We start from the raw sequence: 17,370 nt of genomic DNA, 5'->3' as shown, positions 1-17,370 counted from the left end.
ACCCCGTCTCTACTAAAACTACAAAAAATTAGCTGGGCATGGTGGCGCGTGCCTGTAATCCCAGCTACTCAGGAGGCTGAGGCAGGAGAATTGCCTGAACCCAGGAGGCGGAGGTTGCGGTGAGCCGAGATCGCGCCATTGCACTCCAGCCTGGGTATCAAGAGCGAAACTCCGTCTCAAAAAAAAAAAAAAAAAAAAAAAAAAAAAAAAAAAGAAAAGTTAGTTTCCACGATATTGCAATAAGATGCTAATAGTATTAATGCTAACATTAATACTGGAGTATTAATACCATGTTTTAATATTTAACACGTTTTGATTATAGAATCAGTAGAATATTTTCTTTTTAAAAAAATTTTTGGGCCAGGCGCGGTGGTTCACGCCTATAATCCCAGCACTTTGGGAGGCCAAGGCGGGTGGATCATGAGGTCAGGATATCGAGACCATCCTGGCCATGATGAAACCCCATCTCTACTAAAATACAAAAAGTTAGCCAGGTGTGGGGGCACGCGCCTGTAGTCCCAGCTACTCAGGAGGCTGAGGCAGGGGAATCGCTTGAATCCGGGAGACAGAGGTTGTAGTGAGCTGAGATTGTGCCACTGCACTCCAGCCTGGGGAAAGAGCAAGACTCCGTCTAAAAAAAAAAAAAAATATATATATATATATGTTTGTTCGTTCGTTTTTGTTTTTCTATATAGAGACGAGGTCTCATTGTGTTGCCCAGGCTGGTCTCGAACTTCTGGACTCAGGCGATCCTCCCGCCTCGGCCTCCCGAAGTGCTGGGATTACAGGCGTGAGCCACCGCGCCTGGCCTAATCGAATACTTTCAACCATTCTTCTGCACTGACTTCCCATCTTCCAACCCATCCACAAATTGCAGCCAAAATTATGTTACTAAAATAAAAACTTGGAGAAAGCAGTGTGGTTTAATCTAGAAGGAGCAGAAGCTGTGGAGTCCAAAGAACCTGTGTTCCTATCCTTGTTGTGTCACTTGACACGTTCCGCACAAGGGTCCCTACAGTGTTCGTTCACCGTCTCCAGCAATCAGGATGACTCCCTGAAGGGCTGTCAAACGAAACAAACTCGCAAACTGAGACAATTCCATTGTTTGCGTAACTTTGGCCAAATCCACTCCTTCCTACGAAATATCCAGCTCACAGAGCCGGCTGAGATGCTTTCTTGCTTTAATTCTTTGAAGAGTCACAGATGTCCATTTTCCACGTGCGGCTGAAGACTGGATTTCAGAAGGCTTTCCCTCCGGCCGCGTTCACCTAGTAACCCCAGCTTGAGGATAAGGACCTGTAGCCCGAGTGCAACCCGGAAAGTGAATCGGCCCTTATAGCCTCCCTCACACCAATCGCCCGGAGCAGGCGTTTCCGCAGCCGGGGCACAACCCACCCTTTAAGAGCTGCCGAGTCGGGGACCGGAGAAAAGCTCGCGCGTGCGCAGTGGAGTCGGCTGCCCTTCCGGTGCGCGGGGCGCGGACGCGGGCACGCACAGACGCACGCACGCCTACACTTACTCGCGCGCCGCGGCAGCTCCAGCGTTCACCAGTAGCGCCGTCCGCTTCACCGAGATGCTGCGGGCTTGTCAGTTATCGGGCGTGACCGCCGCCGCCCAGGTGAGCACTCGGGCTACTGAGGGCGTGTGAGGAAGCTGACCTAAGACCGTCAGCGGAAAACTGGGGAGTCTTGGACGCTGCCTAGCTTCCAGGACAGAGGCGAGTCTTAGGGCCAACCTTGTTGGGAGAGGCCCGGGCTGACAGTGAGGCAGCCACCAGGGAGTTCGCCGGAGTGGGATGACTTGAGGTTATTGCCACAGCAGGGTGGGGTGTGGAGAGTAGCGGGAGGCGCGGCTTCGCGGGCGTGCCATCCAATCAGCGCCGTGCTGCCCCCGTCCAGGACCAATCCTGGCTGCTGTCGTCTGGGTCGCCGGTTGGGCGCGCGATAGGTTTCCAGTGCTGAAGGTCGACGGGAGAGAACTACAGTTCCCGGCAGGACGAGCGGAGCCGTGGCTTGTTGCATCCTTAATCAGGAGGTGCGTGGACTTCTAGAGAGAGTCCACATTTTAGGGGTCAAGGTTGTAATTATCTGGAAGGGACTGTCTTTTCGCAGCTGAGAACACCTCTGAACTACTTTTCTTAATTCAAACAAAAGCGAAAGATTTTCCTTTGTGGAGCTGAACCTCCTGGTAAGGAAAGACAAGAGTCATGACCTTGTGGCTCACTTCTGAGATTAGGACAGGGATCTGTGTCTCCAGGCGCTAGGACTACTTTGACATTCAAGAAGCCAAAACACCCAGTTACTTTTAGTTTTGCGTAGTTACCAAAGTTACTTTCTAAAATTGAAAATAAACCTGTTTGTATTGCTCATGATTTTCAGAGAGTTGATATTTTGGCAAAATGCAGATAGTAAAACAAGTAATGTGACTCAAGCAGTAATTGAACAGAATATCTAGGAATAGTGAGTTAGAGATCATAAAAGTCAAGCTTTGTTTTTTCAGGTTCGCTTCTCTATTTGCTGCTAGGGTAACAGAAGCGGCCCCTTCCATAGGAAAGTGGAACGAACCTGTGTTAGTCTTCTATTGCAACGTAACAAATAACACAAATTTTGCAGCTTAAAACAACACCCGTGAATGACTCCTACAGTTTCTGTAGGAGTCTGGGTATGGATGATCTGGGTTCTCTGCTCAGGGTCACACAGGGCTGCAAAGTGTTAGCCATGCTGTGGTTCTCTTTTGGAGATCAGGGTCCTCTTCCAGGCTCATGCAGTCTGTTGGCAGAATTCAATCCCTTGCAGTTACAGGACTGAAGTCCTTCTTTTCTTGCTGCCTCTCGCCAGCCACTGCTCCCAGCTTCCACAGCAAGCTTCCCAGAGGCCATTGGTAGCGTGGATGTTTGCTTTCGTGCAAGCTGCCAGGAGCTTGTCTCTCTGACTTCCAAATTTCTTTTACTTCCGTCTTTCCTCTCTAGACCCAGATTTAAAAGGCTTATGTGATTAGACTAGACCCACCTGAATGACCTCCTTTTCAGTTAATTCAGTCAACTTTTTGGGATCCCATTTGGGGAATAAGAAAACTAATTAAAACTTGGTAATAAAAAATGTACCCTTTTATAGCTCTAAGTCAAGATGTCTAAGCTTCCTGAAATTGCTATCTTATCAACTCTCAGAACTTTAATCCCCAAGCAGATGACTCTGTAGCCTCATCATACTTGATGAGGAATATTCCACTTGTCAAGATCCTTTCCACTTTATTAAACTCCATCATCATTTTTTTTTTTTTTTTTTTTTTTTTTTTTTGGATACAGAGTCTCACTTTTTATCACCCAGGCTCGAGTGCAGTGGGATGATCATGGCTCACTGCAGCCTTGACCTCCCCAGTGCAAGGGATCCTCTTACCTCAGCCTCCTGAGCAGCTGGGACCACAGGCATGTGCCACCATCCCTGGCTAATTTTTAAAAAAATTTTTGTAGAGATGGGGTCTCTCTATGTTGCACAGGCTGGTCTCAAACTCCTTGGCTCAAATTATCCTCCCACTTCTGCCTCCTAAAGTGGCTGGGATTGTAGGTGTGAGCCACTGTGCCCAGCAACCCCATCTTAAATGTCTTACTGCTTTTACTATTTCATCCTAGCGTCCATTGTTTAGGAGGGAATAGTAAAACCAGTAAGACATTTAGTTAGTAAAAGGCTTTTTAAAAGGCAAACATGATGTCATGCCCTTTAGAAACATCCCATCACATTCAGAATAAAATCTAAACTGCCTGCCGTGGGCCCTTGATCTGACTCTTCTCATATTTTATTATTCTACTGCCTCACTCAGATTCTCCTGGTAATCTCCAGCCTGTACCTCACTCCCTTTTCATTAGGTGTTTCTTTTGCCCTGGGCTCTACTCACACATATTTGCTTAGCTTATTACCTTCAGTTATTTTCTCAAATGTCACCTTCCCTTCAGAGAGGGCATCCTGATCCAAAATAGTATTCTGACTACTCTTGCCTTCCCTGCATCACTGTATTTTTATCCCATCCTACTTTATTATGCTTTGTAGCTCCAAGCACTACCTGATGTTATAATGTGCATTTATTGCAGTTTCCACGTTTAAAATGTAAACTCTGCAATGGAACTGTGTCCATATAGTTTACTGCTATATTTCCAGTACTGACAATAGTCCCTGGCTCTGAGTAGATGCTCAGTGAATGTTTATGACATGTATAAATGAATGAATGAATGTAACGTGTTCATTAATTCTTTTTTTTTTTTTTTGAGACAGAGTCTCACTCTGTCGCCAGACTGGAATGCAGTGGTGCGATCTTGGCTCGCTGCAACCTCCGCCTCCCGGGTTCAAGTGATTCTCCTGCCTCAGTCTCCTAAGTAGCCACCACGCCCAGCTAATTTTTGTATTTCTAGTAGAGATGGGGTTTCACCATGTTGGCCAGGATGATGTCTATCTCTTGACATCTTGATCTGCCCACCTCGGCTTCCCAAAGTGCTGGGATTACAGGCGTGAGCCACTGTGCCCGGCTTTTTTTTTTTTTAATTAAAAAAAGTTTTTTAGACATGGGGTCTCACTATGTTTCCCAGGCTGGTCTTCAACTCCTAGGCTCAAGTTATGTGCTTGCCTCGGCTTCCCAAAGTGGAATTTTTCTTAATCTCTGTAAGTGGATGTGACCTCCCTTTAAACATCCCATAGATTTTCAAACCTCTGATTATATGTTAGGGTTCTCCAGAGAAAAAGAAACAAGAGGGGTGTGTGTGTGTGTGTGTGTGTGTGTGTGTGTGTGTGTGTGTGATCTCATTCTGTTGCCCAGGCCGGAGTACAGCAGCGCGATAATAACTCATTTCAGTCTCGATCAACTGGGCTTAAGCTATCCTCCCACCTCACCTGAGTAGCAGGGACTATAGGCTCACACCACTATGTCCAGTTAGTGTTTTGGACTTTTAATAGAGATGGGGTCTTGTTCATCTCAAACTTCTGGGCTCAAACGAGCCCCCCGCCTTGTCTTCCCGAAAGTGCTGGGATTACAGGAATGAGCCATAGTGCCCAGCCTAGGAAGATTTGTTATAAGGACTCCACTCATGCAGTTATAGAGGCTGGCAAGTCCAGAATATGCTGTGTGGGTTGGCAGGCTGGAGACCTAGGAGAGCCAATATTGCAATTTCAGTCCAATGGCCAGCAGCCTGGAGACCCAGGAGAGTAGATGGTGCAGTTTCAGCCTGGAGGCAGTCTGCTAGAGAACTGCCTCTTGGATTTTGTTGGGTTTGAGCCTTAAACTGATTGATTGAAGCCCACCTATGTTATGGGGGCAATTTTGTGTGTGTGTGTGTGTGTGTGTGTGTGTGTGTGTGTGTGAGAGAGAGAGACAGAGTCTCGCTTTGTCACCTAGGCTGGAATGCATTGATGCAATCTCAGCTCACTGCAACCTCCATCTACCAGGCTCAAGCCATCCTCTCACCTCAGCATCCTGAGTAGCTGGGACTACAGGCATGTACTACCACACCCAGCTAATTTTTGTATTTTTTTTTTTTTTTGTAGAGACAGGATTTCGAGTATTACCTAGGCTGGTCTCAAACTCCTGGGCTCAAGCAAGCCACCTGCCTTTGCCTCCCAAAGTGCTGGGATTATAGGAATGAGCCACCATGTCTGGCCACTAGTTTACCAATTCAAATGTTAATCTCATCCAAAAACACGATTCAAGTTGACATATAAAATGAACCATCACAGGTAGTATCTTCCTTATTTTTATGTTTGGGCTTATTTTCATGTTTGGGCTCATCATCCTTGGATTCCTTAAATGTCGGTATTCAGTAAATGTGCTTTAGAACTCTGGTCCCTCCTGTTTTGTTTTCTTTTTTTCCTCAGACCTAGCACCATCTTTCTTCTCTCAGTCCCAGTATTGCATCACCAGGCCCAACCTTTTTGAAGTGGTTATTGAGTTTGGAAGACATGGGCTTTCCACCTAGACTAGCTCTCTCTCAAACTACAAACCTGGAAGTGGTCATTTACATATGGAGTAGTCTTTCCTGCTTATAACTTGAAACAAGAAGAAGAAATACTATTCTTGAGGATCAACCAACCCAGCTTACTTAAGACCAATTTTGATAACCCAGCTAGTTTAGGATTGAACTTGTGTGTGGACATGAGCTATTGTCTAGAATTCTTTCTTTCTGTTAGGATTATGAAACATTATGTTACTCAGTGATAGAGATAGGCTGCTTACAATGTGTGCTAGAAAGTAGTTTAGTAGATCAGGCCACCAACTGTTTGCTTCTACCCATGCTAAAATCCTCTTATTCCTTTTTTTCATATCTCTAGCCCAGTAGCTTTCAAGCCATTTTGAAATACATCTTATGCCATAACTTATTACACCCAAGTGATAGATAACATATAAAATGTATTTACATATATGCAGGGAAAACTAAAGTATCAAGTTCCCGCTTTTGCCATACTGATAACTGTCTGCCATTTCTTTTTTTTTTTTGAGACAGAGTTTCGCTTTTGCTACCCAGGCTGGAGTGCAATGGCATGATCTCAGCTCACCACAACCTCTGCCTCCTGGGTTCAAGCCACTCTCCTGCCTCAGCCTCCTGAGTAGCTGGGATTACAGGCGCCCGCCACCACGCCCAGCTAATTTTTGTATTTTTAGTAGAGATGGGGTTTCACCGTGTTGGTCAGGCTGGTCTCGAATTCCTGACCTCATGATCCGCCCACGTTGGCCTCCTATAGTGCTGGAATTACATGCGTGAGCCACCACACCCGGCACTATCTGTCATTTCTATACTAAAGAACACTTTTTCTCCTAGAATATATTATGTTTACACTGAAATATAATGCTGCTTCAATGCCAAACTTACTGGATATTTTGGCAGGATATACTTTTTAACCTTAATGCATGATTATTAGAAACTTTTAAATTAACAGTAGAAAAGTTAATTTGTTGCATATCAATCTATATTTCAAATGTAGAACTGCCCATTAACTTATGGGTGCCTTTTTTGTTTGTGTGGGAGGAGTCCTTATGACAAAATCCACCAAAACGTTACCAGTTGACAACAACCAGCAATCTGTAGAGGAAACCTGGAACCTCTAGTTAGAGTTCACATAAGGCAGCTGATACTACAAGTTGCATTTCCAGATTGTCGTGCTGCTTTGAGGTTTCTTTATGTCTTCACTTTAGTTTGATAGAGCTAATAAATAAATGGTCTGTTTAAGAACATTACGGCCGGTCGCGGTGGTCCCGCCTGTAATCCCAGCACTTTGGGAGGCCGAGGCGGGCGGATCATGAGGACAAGAGATGGAGACCATCCTGGCCAACATGGTGAAACCCTGTCTCTGCTAAAAATACAAAAATTAGCTGGGTGTGGTGGTGTGCACCTGTAGACCCAGCTACTTGGGAAGCTGAGGCAGGAGAATCATTGCTTGAAACCAGGAGGCAGAGGTTGCAGTAAGCTGAGAGTGTGCCACTGCACTCCAGCCTGGCAACAGAGGCCATTAGGCACTGCTAACAATTTCTTCAAGGCTCTTCCAGCTTCTGCCACCCCCAACACCAGTCCCAAAGTCATGACCTCGTGTTTATGTTTTGTTTTGTGGTGGCACCCCTCTTCTAGGTACAAACATATGTTTCGTTATCTAGCTGTGTAACAGATCACCCTAAACTTAGTGGTATTAAATAGCAGCATAATTATAATTATTTATTATCTTATATTAATAGTAAAGTAACACGTATTTATATATATATATATATATATATATTTTTTTTTTTTTTTTTTTTTTTTTGCCAGTCAAATTTAGCAGTGGGGGGTTGTATACCAACTTTAGTGACACTGATGTTAATAAGTTCTGATAACCCACTACCATCGGACCAGCCTCATATATAAATTAAGTAAAAATTACGCAGTGCTTTGAGAGGCCGAGGTAGGAGGATTGCTTGAGGCCAGGAGTTCAGAACCAGCCTGGGTAACATAGCAGACCTTGCTCTATAAAAAACAAGAAGAAAAAAATTAGCTGAATATGGTGGGCATCTGCCTGTAGTCCCAGCTACTCAGGGGTCTGAGCCTGGAGGACCACTTGAGCCCAGCAGTTTGAGGTTACAGTAAGCTATGATCATAACACTGCATTCCAACCTTGGTAACAGAGGGTCGCGGTGGTTGCTCATGCCTATAATTCCGACACTTTGGGAGGTCGAGACAGGAGGATAGGTTGAGGCCAGGAATTTAAGAGCAGCCTGGTCAATATAGCAAGGCTTGGTCTTTGCAAACAAAAAAAATATTATTTAAAGAGAAACTACAGTCAGGTGCAGTGGCTCACACCTATAATCCCAGCACTTTGGGAGGCCGAGGTGGGTGGATCACGAGGTCAGGAGTTCAAGACCAGCTTGGCCAAGATGTTGAAACCCCGTCTCTACTAAAAATACAAAAATTAGCTGGGCGTGGTGGCATGTGCCTGTAATCCCAGCTACTCAGGAGGTTGAGGCAAGAGAATCGCTTGAACCTGGGAGGCAGAGGTTGCAGTGAGCCGCAATCACGCCATTGCACTCCAGCCTGGGTGACAGAATGAGACTCTGTCTCAAAAAAAAAAAAGAAAAAAATGGATATGAATTTGGGTAGTCTCAAACTCTAGTGTTGAATTTGTCCCTTATTGCATGGAGTCAGTTATTCATTATGCTTGCTGCTTGTTACTCCAGTTAGCTAATTATCCACTGTTAGCAGTGCCTTAACTTTTGACCTGAATACGTATTTGTACCTAGACAGACAAAACAATGCAACCTTAAATAAAACATAACTTCAGTGTTCTTAATATTTTCTCCCTGAGTCACAAAAATGGAGCTGTTGACTTATAAAAATAAATGCATTTCTGTTTACAATTTCATACTACCTGCTTTACAGAATAGAAGGAAAATACCCCTTTCTATTAAAAATGGTTCAAAAATGTTGGAATTTCTACAGGTTAGGTAATAATTGAAATACTGTTTTTTTTTTCTGGTTTGTTTTTGTTTTATGGGGGTGGGGACAGGGTCTTACTCTATTGCCAAGGCTGGAGTGCAGTGGTGCAATCTTGGCTCACTGCAACCTCCACCTTCTGGGCTTAAGTGATTATCGTGCCTCAGCCTCCCAAGTAGCTGGGACTACAGGCATATGCCACCAAACCCATCTAATTTTTGTATTGTTAGTAGAGATGTGTGTGTTTTCCTTGAATATGGGAATGGTTGCCTAAACCATGTTGCCCAGGCTGGTTTTGACCCCCTGGGCTCAAGTGGTCACCCTCCCCACCACCGGCCTTCCAAAGTGCTGGGATTACAGGCATGAGCCACTGCACCAATAATTGAAAACTTTTTAACACCAATTGTATCTGCTTTACATGTTTTAAAACATCTAGTTTGTTTTTTGTTTTTCAAAATGTATTACTACATTAGTTAGATGTTTACCTCTAAACTTTGACCAGTAGAGTGTAAGTTATAACTGCAACTCTAAAGTAATTTCATGTGTCCTATGACTATGTGATATGTTTTCTTAAAACTATAGGTACTTTTTATTTTTGAGATGAGTCACCCAGACTGGAGTGCAGTGGCACGGTCTCAGCTCACTGCAACCTCTGCCCCCTGGGTTCAAGCGATTCTCCTGCCTCAGCCTCCTGAGTAGCTGGGATTACAGGTGCCCACCACCATGCTCAGCTAATTTTTGTATTTTTAGTAGAGACGGGGTTTCACCATGTTGGCCAGGCTGGTCTCGAATTCCTGACCTCATGATCTGCCAGCCTCAGCCTCCCAAAGTGCTGGGATTATAGGCGTGAGCCACCACGCCTGGCCAAAACTATAGATACTTTTAAAATGAAGTTTGTGTTAATTCTGATATTCCTTAAATAGAATTTCATTAAATAACCTAGAGAAAGCACTTTCCCTCTTGTTGCAGTTTGATTTTTCTACTTGGTTATTTTAAAAGAAGATATTTTTATGGATTTGATAAGTGTAAAATTTCAAAGTGATAGATATGAATGGTTTTAAGTTTATGACAACCTTCCCCAATAGTATTTAGATGCTTGTTCATTTGCTTAATTTAGGGGATCCACATGTTGTTAAGAAATATTTAGGTGTGTTTTATTAAAACCAATCACAAAACATATAGCCCTGATCATTTGTTTTTATGTAAGGATAGACTAGTTTTATGGGGACAAATGTGCCTGAGCATTTACAACATTAATTAAAATGTTTTCCTTAAGATGGTTGGCTTTTAGACTAACAATATGCTAAGATAAACCAAAAATCAGCATTTAAATGAATGCCTCTAGGAGTTGACCGCTATGCAATTAACTTAGAGATGAGAAAACTGATTTTCTAGATAAGTTAGCTGAGGTTAGATCTGTTCCTTGACTGTGTATCCTATAATGCCATGCTTTTAGCTTAACTTTGTGGGTGATTTTTCAGATGTCTAAACTAAGCTTATAAAGTAAAAATAGATTTTTTTTGGCCAATTAAGAAAATGTGGCAAATCCCAATTGTATTCAAGAAATACTTAGCATACAAAACACTTAAAGGTGCTAATTGATCATAGTCTGATAATTTTTTAAAAATATTAAAAGTAATTTTATGTGAGCCTTGAGGTATAAGAAGCATCAATGCTTTTAGGAATCTATAAATATGGTTCATCATAAATTGACTTCTGAAATAAAGTAATTTTTGGTTGAATGAAGACATTTTTAATAAAAGTATTATTTCTGTATTACCAACCCTAGGGAAGCTTACCAGTTTCCTTTAACTGTACTGATTGTGATGTTTTCCTTCTTTAGAGTTGTCTCTGTGGGAAGTTTGTCCTCCGTCCATTGCGACCATGCCGCAGATACTCTACTTCAGGCAGCTCTGGGTATGTAGTACGTCTCCCTGTAACCAGGCTTTTCACTGTGTGCTGCTAAATGGGTATGTGTGTTTTCCTCAAATATGGGAATAGCTGCTTAAACCTCTTTTTTTAAAGGGGCACATACACTGATGCTTTGCTGTACCATTGTTGGGGTACCTTCTGGAGCATTGTCTGTTTGTAGGTAAAAATTTGTTAATAATGCACCTTTTGGCTCTTCAGTAATTGCATGGTATCCAAGGTAGAGCCTTCCTTGCATGTGCAATCTTCCATTCTCTGGCAATAGATTTATATCCAGAACTCAGCATGGTGTAACTTAAACAAGTATTTGTTAGTATTTGGCATTATTTTATTTTATGTATTTTTTTAAGATGAAGTCTCACTCTATTGCCCACACTGGAGTGCAGTGGTGCTGTCTTGGCTCACTGCAACCTCCACCTCTCAGGTTCAAGCGATTTTTCTGCCTCAACTTTCCCAGCAGCTGGGACTACAGGTGCCTGCCACCATGCCCAGCTAATTTTTGTATTTTTAGTAGAGACAGGGTTTTAGCATGTTGGCCTGGTTGGTCTCGAACTCCCGACCTCAGGTGATCCTGATTTGCTGTTTTGTATTAAAGATAGTACCAAGCTATCCGGTGTAGCTCGGCCTACCAAAGTGCTGGCATAACAGGTGTGAACCACTACACGTGGCTGGTATTTTGTAAAGAGTTTTTGTGTTTATAGAAATGTTTGATTAAGGAAGAGGAGCCTTGAAAGTTAGTGATAGTTCTTGTTTGGGTTCAGAGAGAATTTCATGATTGTGAACATGTTGAGTTAAACGTTAAAGGGTAGATTCTTAGATATTGTATTTTTAAAAATGTATAGTTATTCATACATTTTATTTATTTATTTATTTTTGAGACAAGGTCTTGTTCTGTTGCCCCAGGCTGGAGTGCAGTGGCATGCATGATCACTGCTCACTGCAGCCTTGATCTCCCAGGCTTGAGCATTCCTCTTACCTTGGCCTCCTGAGTAGCTGGGGCACGTGCTACTACGCTTGGCTAATGTTTTTTTTTAAGGGGGGGAGTGGGGTAGAGTTGGGGTCTTACTATGGTGCTCAGCGTGGTCTTGAACTCCTGGGCTCAAGCAGCTCTTCCATTAGGCCTTTCAAAATGAATAAATATTATTTTTAGTGGCAACAAGTTAGAAACAAATCAGGAAAAGGTGATGTGCAGATGTGGTAGTAAATTTGGCTGCTAAGATCTGAATTAGTAGCAGATAAGTAAAGGCTAGAGATCTTTGAGATGCTTACATTGGTATAGGAAAATAGATGTAGGAGAGCCAAGAAATATAAATTTATTTCCTATTTCTTTCACTTAGGTTGACTACTGGCAAAATTGCTGGAGCTGGCCTTTTGTTTGTTGGCGGAGGTATTGGTGGCACTATCCTATATGCCAAATGGGATTCCCATTTCCGGGAAAGTGTGGAGAAAACCATACCTTACTCAGACAAACTCTTCGAGATGGTTCTTGGTTCTGCAGCTTATAATGTTCCATTGCCAAAGAAATCGGTAAGAGTTTTAAACAATATTTTAGTTTATCCAATGAAATACTTTAAAAGCAGGTTGTTTTCATGTTGAAAATACAGTTGTCTTTTGGTATTCACAGAGGAGTGGTTCAGGACCTCCCATGGATACAAAAATCCCATGGATGCTCAAGCCTCAGATATAAAATATTACAGCATTTGCATATAATCTATGCACACCTTCCCGTATACTTTAAATCATTTCTAGGTTAGATGTAAAATCTAATACAATGTAAATGCTATCTAAATTATAGTTATACTGTGTTATTTAGGGAAAGATGACCAGAAAAAGTCTGTCCATGTTCAATACAGGAGCAGGTTTTTTTGTTTTGTTTTTTTTTTTTTTTGATACAAAGTTTTGCTCTTGTTGTCCAGACTGGAGTGCAGTGGTGTGATCTCCGCTCACCTCAACCTCCGCCTCCTAGGTTCAAGTGATTCTCCTGCCTCAGCCTCCCGAGTAGCTGGGATTATAGGCACTTGCCACCAAACCCATCTATTTTTTTATATTTTTAGTAGAGATGGGGTTTCACCATGTTGGCCAGGCTTATCTCGAACTCTAGACCTCAGGTGATCCACCTGCCTTGGCCTCCCAAAGTGCTGGGATTACAGGTGTGAGCCACTGTGCCTGGGCTCAGGTGCAGTTTTTAAAAAAAAATATTTTTGATTTGTGACTGGTTGAATCCATGGATGTAGAACCCACAGATACAGAGAGCCAATGGTATTTTGTATGTATTCAGTGCAACTTGTTAGATGTATGTATGTTAGCTTTCTTTTTTTTTTTTTTTTTTTTTTTTTTTGAGACAGAGTCTTGCTCTGTTGCCCAGGCTGGAGCGCAATAGTGCAATCTCGCTCACTGCAATCTCCACCTCCTGAGTTCAAGTGATTCTCCTGCCTCAGCCTCCCAAGTAGCTGGGATTGCAGGCGTGCGCCACCACACCCAGCTAATTTTTTGTATTTTTAGTAGAGATGGGATTTCACCATGTTGGCTAGGCTGGTCTTGAACTTCTGACCTTGTGATCTGCCTGCCTTGGCCTCCCAAAGTGTTGGGATTATAGGCGTGAGCCACCACACCTGGCCAGTTTTCTTTAAATTGAACTAATAGTAACTGGTACAGATGGATATTTATTCTTTTGGAGTCCCATAAGTGCTCTCAGTACATACCACATAGAAAATAATTGTGCTGCACACAAGGGTAAACGGAGGGGATATCTTGGGCAGAGGTAACCATGGTTGCCCTGTTGACCGAGGGGTACGTCTGTGTAATCCTGTATGGTTGCAGATATCAGGCTCTTACTTAGAACACTACAAAAACAAGTGCAGAATGGTCATGACATAGAACCACATGTTTTTTTGTTTTTTGAGATGGAGTTTCACTCTTGTTACCTAGGCTGGAGTGCAATGGCATGATCTCGGCTCACCGCAACTTCCGCCTCCTAGGTTCAAGCAGTTCTCCTGCCTCAGCCTCCCGAGTAGCTGGGACTATAGGCATGCGCCACCATGCCCAGCTAATTTTTGTATTTTTAGTAGAGATGGGGTTTCACCATGTTGTCCAGGATGGTCTCAATCTCTTGACCTTGTAATCCACCCCCCTCGGCCTCCCAAAGTGCTGGGATTGTAGGCATGAGCCACCGCGCCTGGCCAGAACCACATGTTATGCTTAGTAATGGCTCCTTTTAGACTGTAATACAGAGTCACAGAATTTTCAGCTAGATGCAGATTAGTTGACAGGATATCTTCTATTATTCTTGTAACTTTGTGTCTATTGTTTTTCTCACCAGACTTAAAAAATATTTTTAAACTCTAATTTTAAATGTTTTCTTCATTCACATACAGCTTCTTGTAAAAAAAAATTCTGTGAAAAAGCGTGGATTTTTGACACTTTGGTATTGAACATTTCTTTATGCTATGAGGCTGGACATGGCTGATCAGTTTATTGTTAGAAAATGGGTGGATTTACCATCCAGTATCTAGCATGATCTAGAGACTAATCCTATAGCAAAGTTAACATTTGGAAAAACAAATGTCATCAAACCTCTTCCCAATAACCCACCCCGACCATGCTTTTTCAAAATGTTTTTGACTAGTCTTCTACATCATTTATTCTTCCGTGTGGACTTTGAAATGTCCATACTGGCTGAGGGAGATAATATTGCAGCTTCATAAGTCAAGGAGCAGAATCCTGTGGATTTATTCTAAAATCTTGGATCTACTTTAAGCTGCATGACCCAGGAGAAATAGCTGGAAGCTGTTCTAGGAGCATGGAGTACAGTTGAAAAATTCAGAGCAGCATCCTTTTCTCAGTTGACGTGACTTCAGATGTCATTCTTTGTAGTTGAATCCTTTATTTCTCCAAATAGCCTTGGCTTCTCCTCACTCCACTTTAGCTACTTTGCAGAACATTTCCACTTAATAACTCAGCATATTTATACTACACCAACTCCACACTTACGCTACTCCTGATTTGCTGTTTTGTATTAAAGATAGTACCAAGCTGTCCAGTGTAGCTAGGCCAGAATTCTTAGATTCATTACAGGTTACCCATAGTTTGTTAGCTATCTTATCTTATTTTATCTTCTTCTTGCACTACCACTATCCCTACCCCTTCATATTCAAATTATCTTCTGAACTAGGTCTGTTGCTCTCCATGCATAGTCTTTCCCATCTTCCTCCCAGTCTCCATCCCACTAGATCTCTGCCTCCTAACAGAATCTGGGTCATCCTCATATCAATACCAGAGAATCTTCTAAAAGAAGTGCTATGATATTTTCATGATAACACCTATTAGTGTACTTCCAAATATTTCCTATTGTTTAAAAGACGGAAGACCATAGGATGTAAAAACTAGAGAAATCTTAGAGACTGTCTCATGCTCCGAATAAGAAATACGAAGCCAGGAGTGCTTAAATGTTAGCCTAGATACTGGCCACTGGGGACCTTTATTTCTGTAGTTTGTGGTCTTTGCTAGCTTTTAAGTTGATATTCAGTATCCTTGGTGGCAATCTGGCACTTGTTTACCTTTGCAGCCTTATCTTTGGGTCCTACACATAAGCCCTTAGCTCTACACCAGTTGCCCTTCATTACAGATACGTCTGTGCTTTCCATTTATTCATTTATTCAACCGGTGCTAATCAAGTGATTATTATGTTACAGACACTGTTCCAAGGGCCATGGTTAAAGAGAGAACTCATCTAAGATCCCTTTCATTTGCACAACTTTTTTCAGGATGTTTTCCTGCCCAGAATGACTTCCTTTCCATTGCCCATTAATGTTCTCCTCAAGGCCATCATCATTCACTGCATAGACCTAAGTTAATTTTCTGACCTCTGAATTAGAAGAGCAGTTAGTGTTTTTATTATTATTATTAATTTTTACCATTCATTTAAGCACTCTCTCCTGTGAAACATTGTGTCAACTTGTTGCTTGTGCATTTTATTTCATAGTAACCTTTTTTTTTTTTTTTTTTTTTTGAGACAGAGTCTTGCTCTGTCGCCCAGGCTTGAGTGCAGTGGCACATTCTCAGCTCACTGCAACCTCCACCTCCCAAGTTCAAGTGATTCTCCTGCCTCAGCCTCCCAGGTAGCTGGGACTACAGGCATGTGCCTCCCCACCTGGCTAATTTTTTGTATTTTTAGTAGAGACAGGTTTCACAGTGTTAGCCAGGATGGGCTTGATCTCCTGACTTTGTGATTCACCTGCCTTGGCCTCCCAAAGTGCTGGGATTACAGGCGAGAGCCACAGCGCCTGGCCCATAGTAACCTTTCTAACGGTACCATGATTTGTTATAACATTGTCTCTGTATTTACTGTCCATGCATAAAATCTTTTTGTTGGACATGGAATAATGCCTAAATGATTCCAAATGTTATATTCCTGGATAGAACTTCATATCATAAAAATGTCATTTCTCTCAAATATATATGTATGTCATTAAAGATAATACCAAGGTAGTACCAAATATATATTACGATAGTACCAATTATATATGACATACATATATATGAGAGCAATGTATATATTTGAGAGGAATGATGTTTTTATGGTGTGTCTATACACACAACTTTAGTAAGAATTTGAGTAAATTTTTCTAGATGATGAGGAACCAGTTAATGCACTGTTAATGTTCATATGAAGAAATTAATGATGTACAAGACTACTCAAGAACATTTTGAAAAGGGGATGAGGAGGGTGCTTTTCTAGATACGGATGTTTTTATACTGCTACTTTAATAAAATAAAGTTGGGACACAGGAAAAGAAATTAAAGGAATAGAACAACTGAATTTGGAAATAGATCACACACACACTTTTATTGTGAGAATGTGAGTCACTAGAACCTTAAGTGAAAGTGATCTGTTAACATCTGTTAAGAATATACAACTCCAGGCCGGGCGAGGTGGCTCAAGCCTGTAATCGCAGCACTTTGGGAGGCCGAGGCGGGTGGATCACGAGGTCAAGAGATCGAGACCATCCTGGTCAACATGGTGAAACCCCATCTCCACTAAAAATACAAAAAATTAGCTGGGCATGGTGGCGCGTGCCTGTAATCCCAGCTACTCAGGAGGCTGAGGCAGGAGAATTGCCTGAACCCAGGAGGCGGAAGTTGCGGTGAGCCGAGATCGCGCCATTGCACTCCAGCCTGGGTAACATGAGTGAAACTCCGTCTCAAAAAAAAAAAAAAAAAGAATATACAACTCCGGCTGGGCGCAGTGGCTCATGCCTGTAATCCCAGCACTTTCGGAGGCCGAGGTGGGTCAGGAGTTCGAGACCAGCCTGGCCAACATGGCAAAACGCTGTCTCTACTAAAAATACAAAAATTAGCGCGGGCTCCTGTAATCCCATCTACTCCGGAGGCGAATCACTTGAACCTGAGAGGCGGAGGTTGCAGTGAGCTGAGATTGTGCTACTGCACTCCAGTAAGACTCTGTGTCAAAAAATACACACACACACACACACCCCCACACCCCCTTTGAC

The 17,370-nt window shown here is 42.6% G+C and overlaps 1 protein-coding gene across 9 annotated transcripts in view; it reads left to right on the top strand.

Annotated features, from left to right (window-relative positions):
• The first annotated feature begins 874 nt into the window (after positions 1-874).
• Positions 875-17,370, top strand: part of IMMT (inner membrane mitochondrial protein) — a 45,488-nt gene continuing 28,992 nt past the window's right edge. For 2 of the 9 annotated variants that reach the window (XM_032243590.1, XM_032243584.1), the window contains exons 1-3: positions 880-1,618; positions 10,776-10,849; positions 12,199-12,388. In XM_032243590.1, the coding sequence (XP_032099481.1) occupies positions 1,574-1,618; positions 10,776-10,849; positions 12,199-12,388 (309 nt within the window). In that variant the 5' untranslated portion in view covers positions 880-1,573. Of the gene's footprint in view, positions 1,619-10,775; positions 10,850-12,198; positions 12,389-17,370 lie in introns of all 9 variants that reach the window. The other 7 variants (XM_032243589.1, XM_032243591.1, XM_032243586.1 and 4 more) reach the window with 6 other exon arrangements.

This window comes from Sapajus apella, unplaced genomic scaffold (genome assembly GCF_009761245.1).
Source record: "Sapajus apella isolate SASKATOON/1434 unplaced genomic scaffold, GSC_monkey_1.0 scaffold52, whole genome shotgun sequence".
NCBI lineage: Eukaryota > Metazoa > Chordata > Mammalia > Primates > Cebidae > Sapajus > Sapajus apella.
The sequence above is the reverse complement of the archived record's forward strand: the minus strand, read 5'-3'. Positions and strand labels throughout refer to the sequence as shown.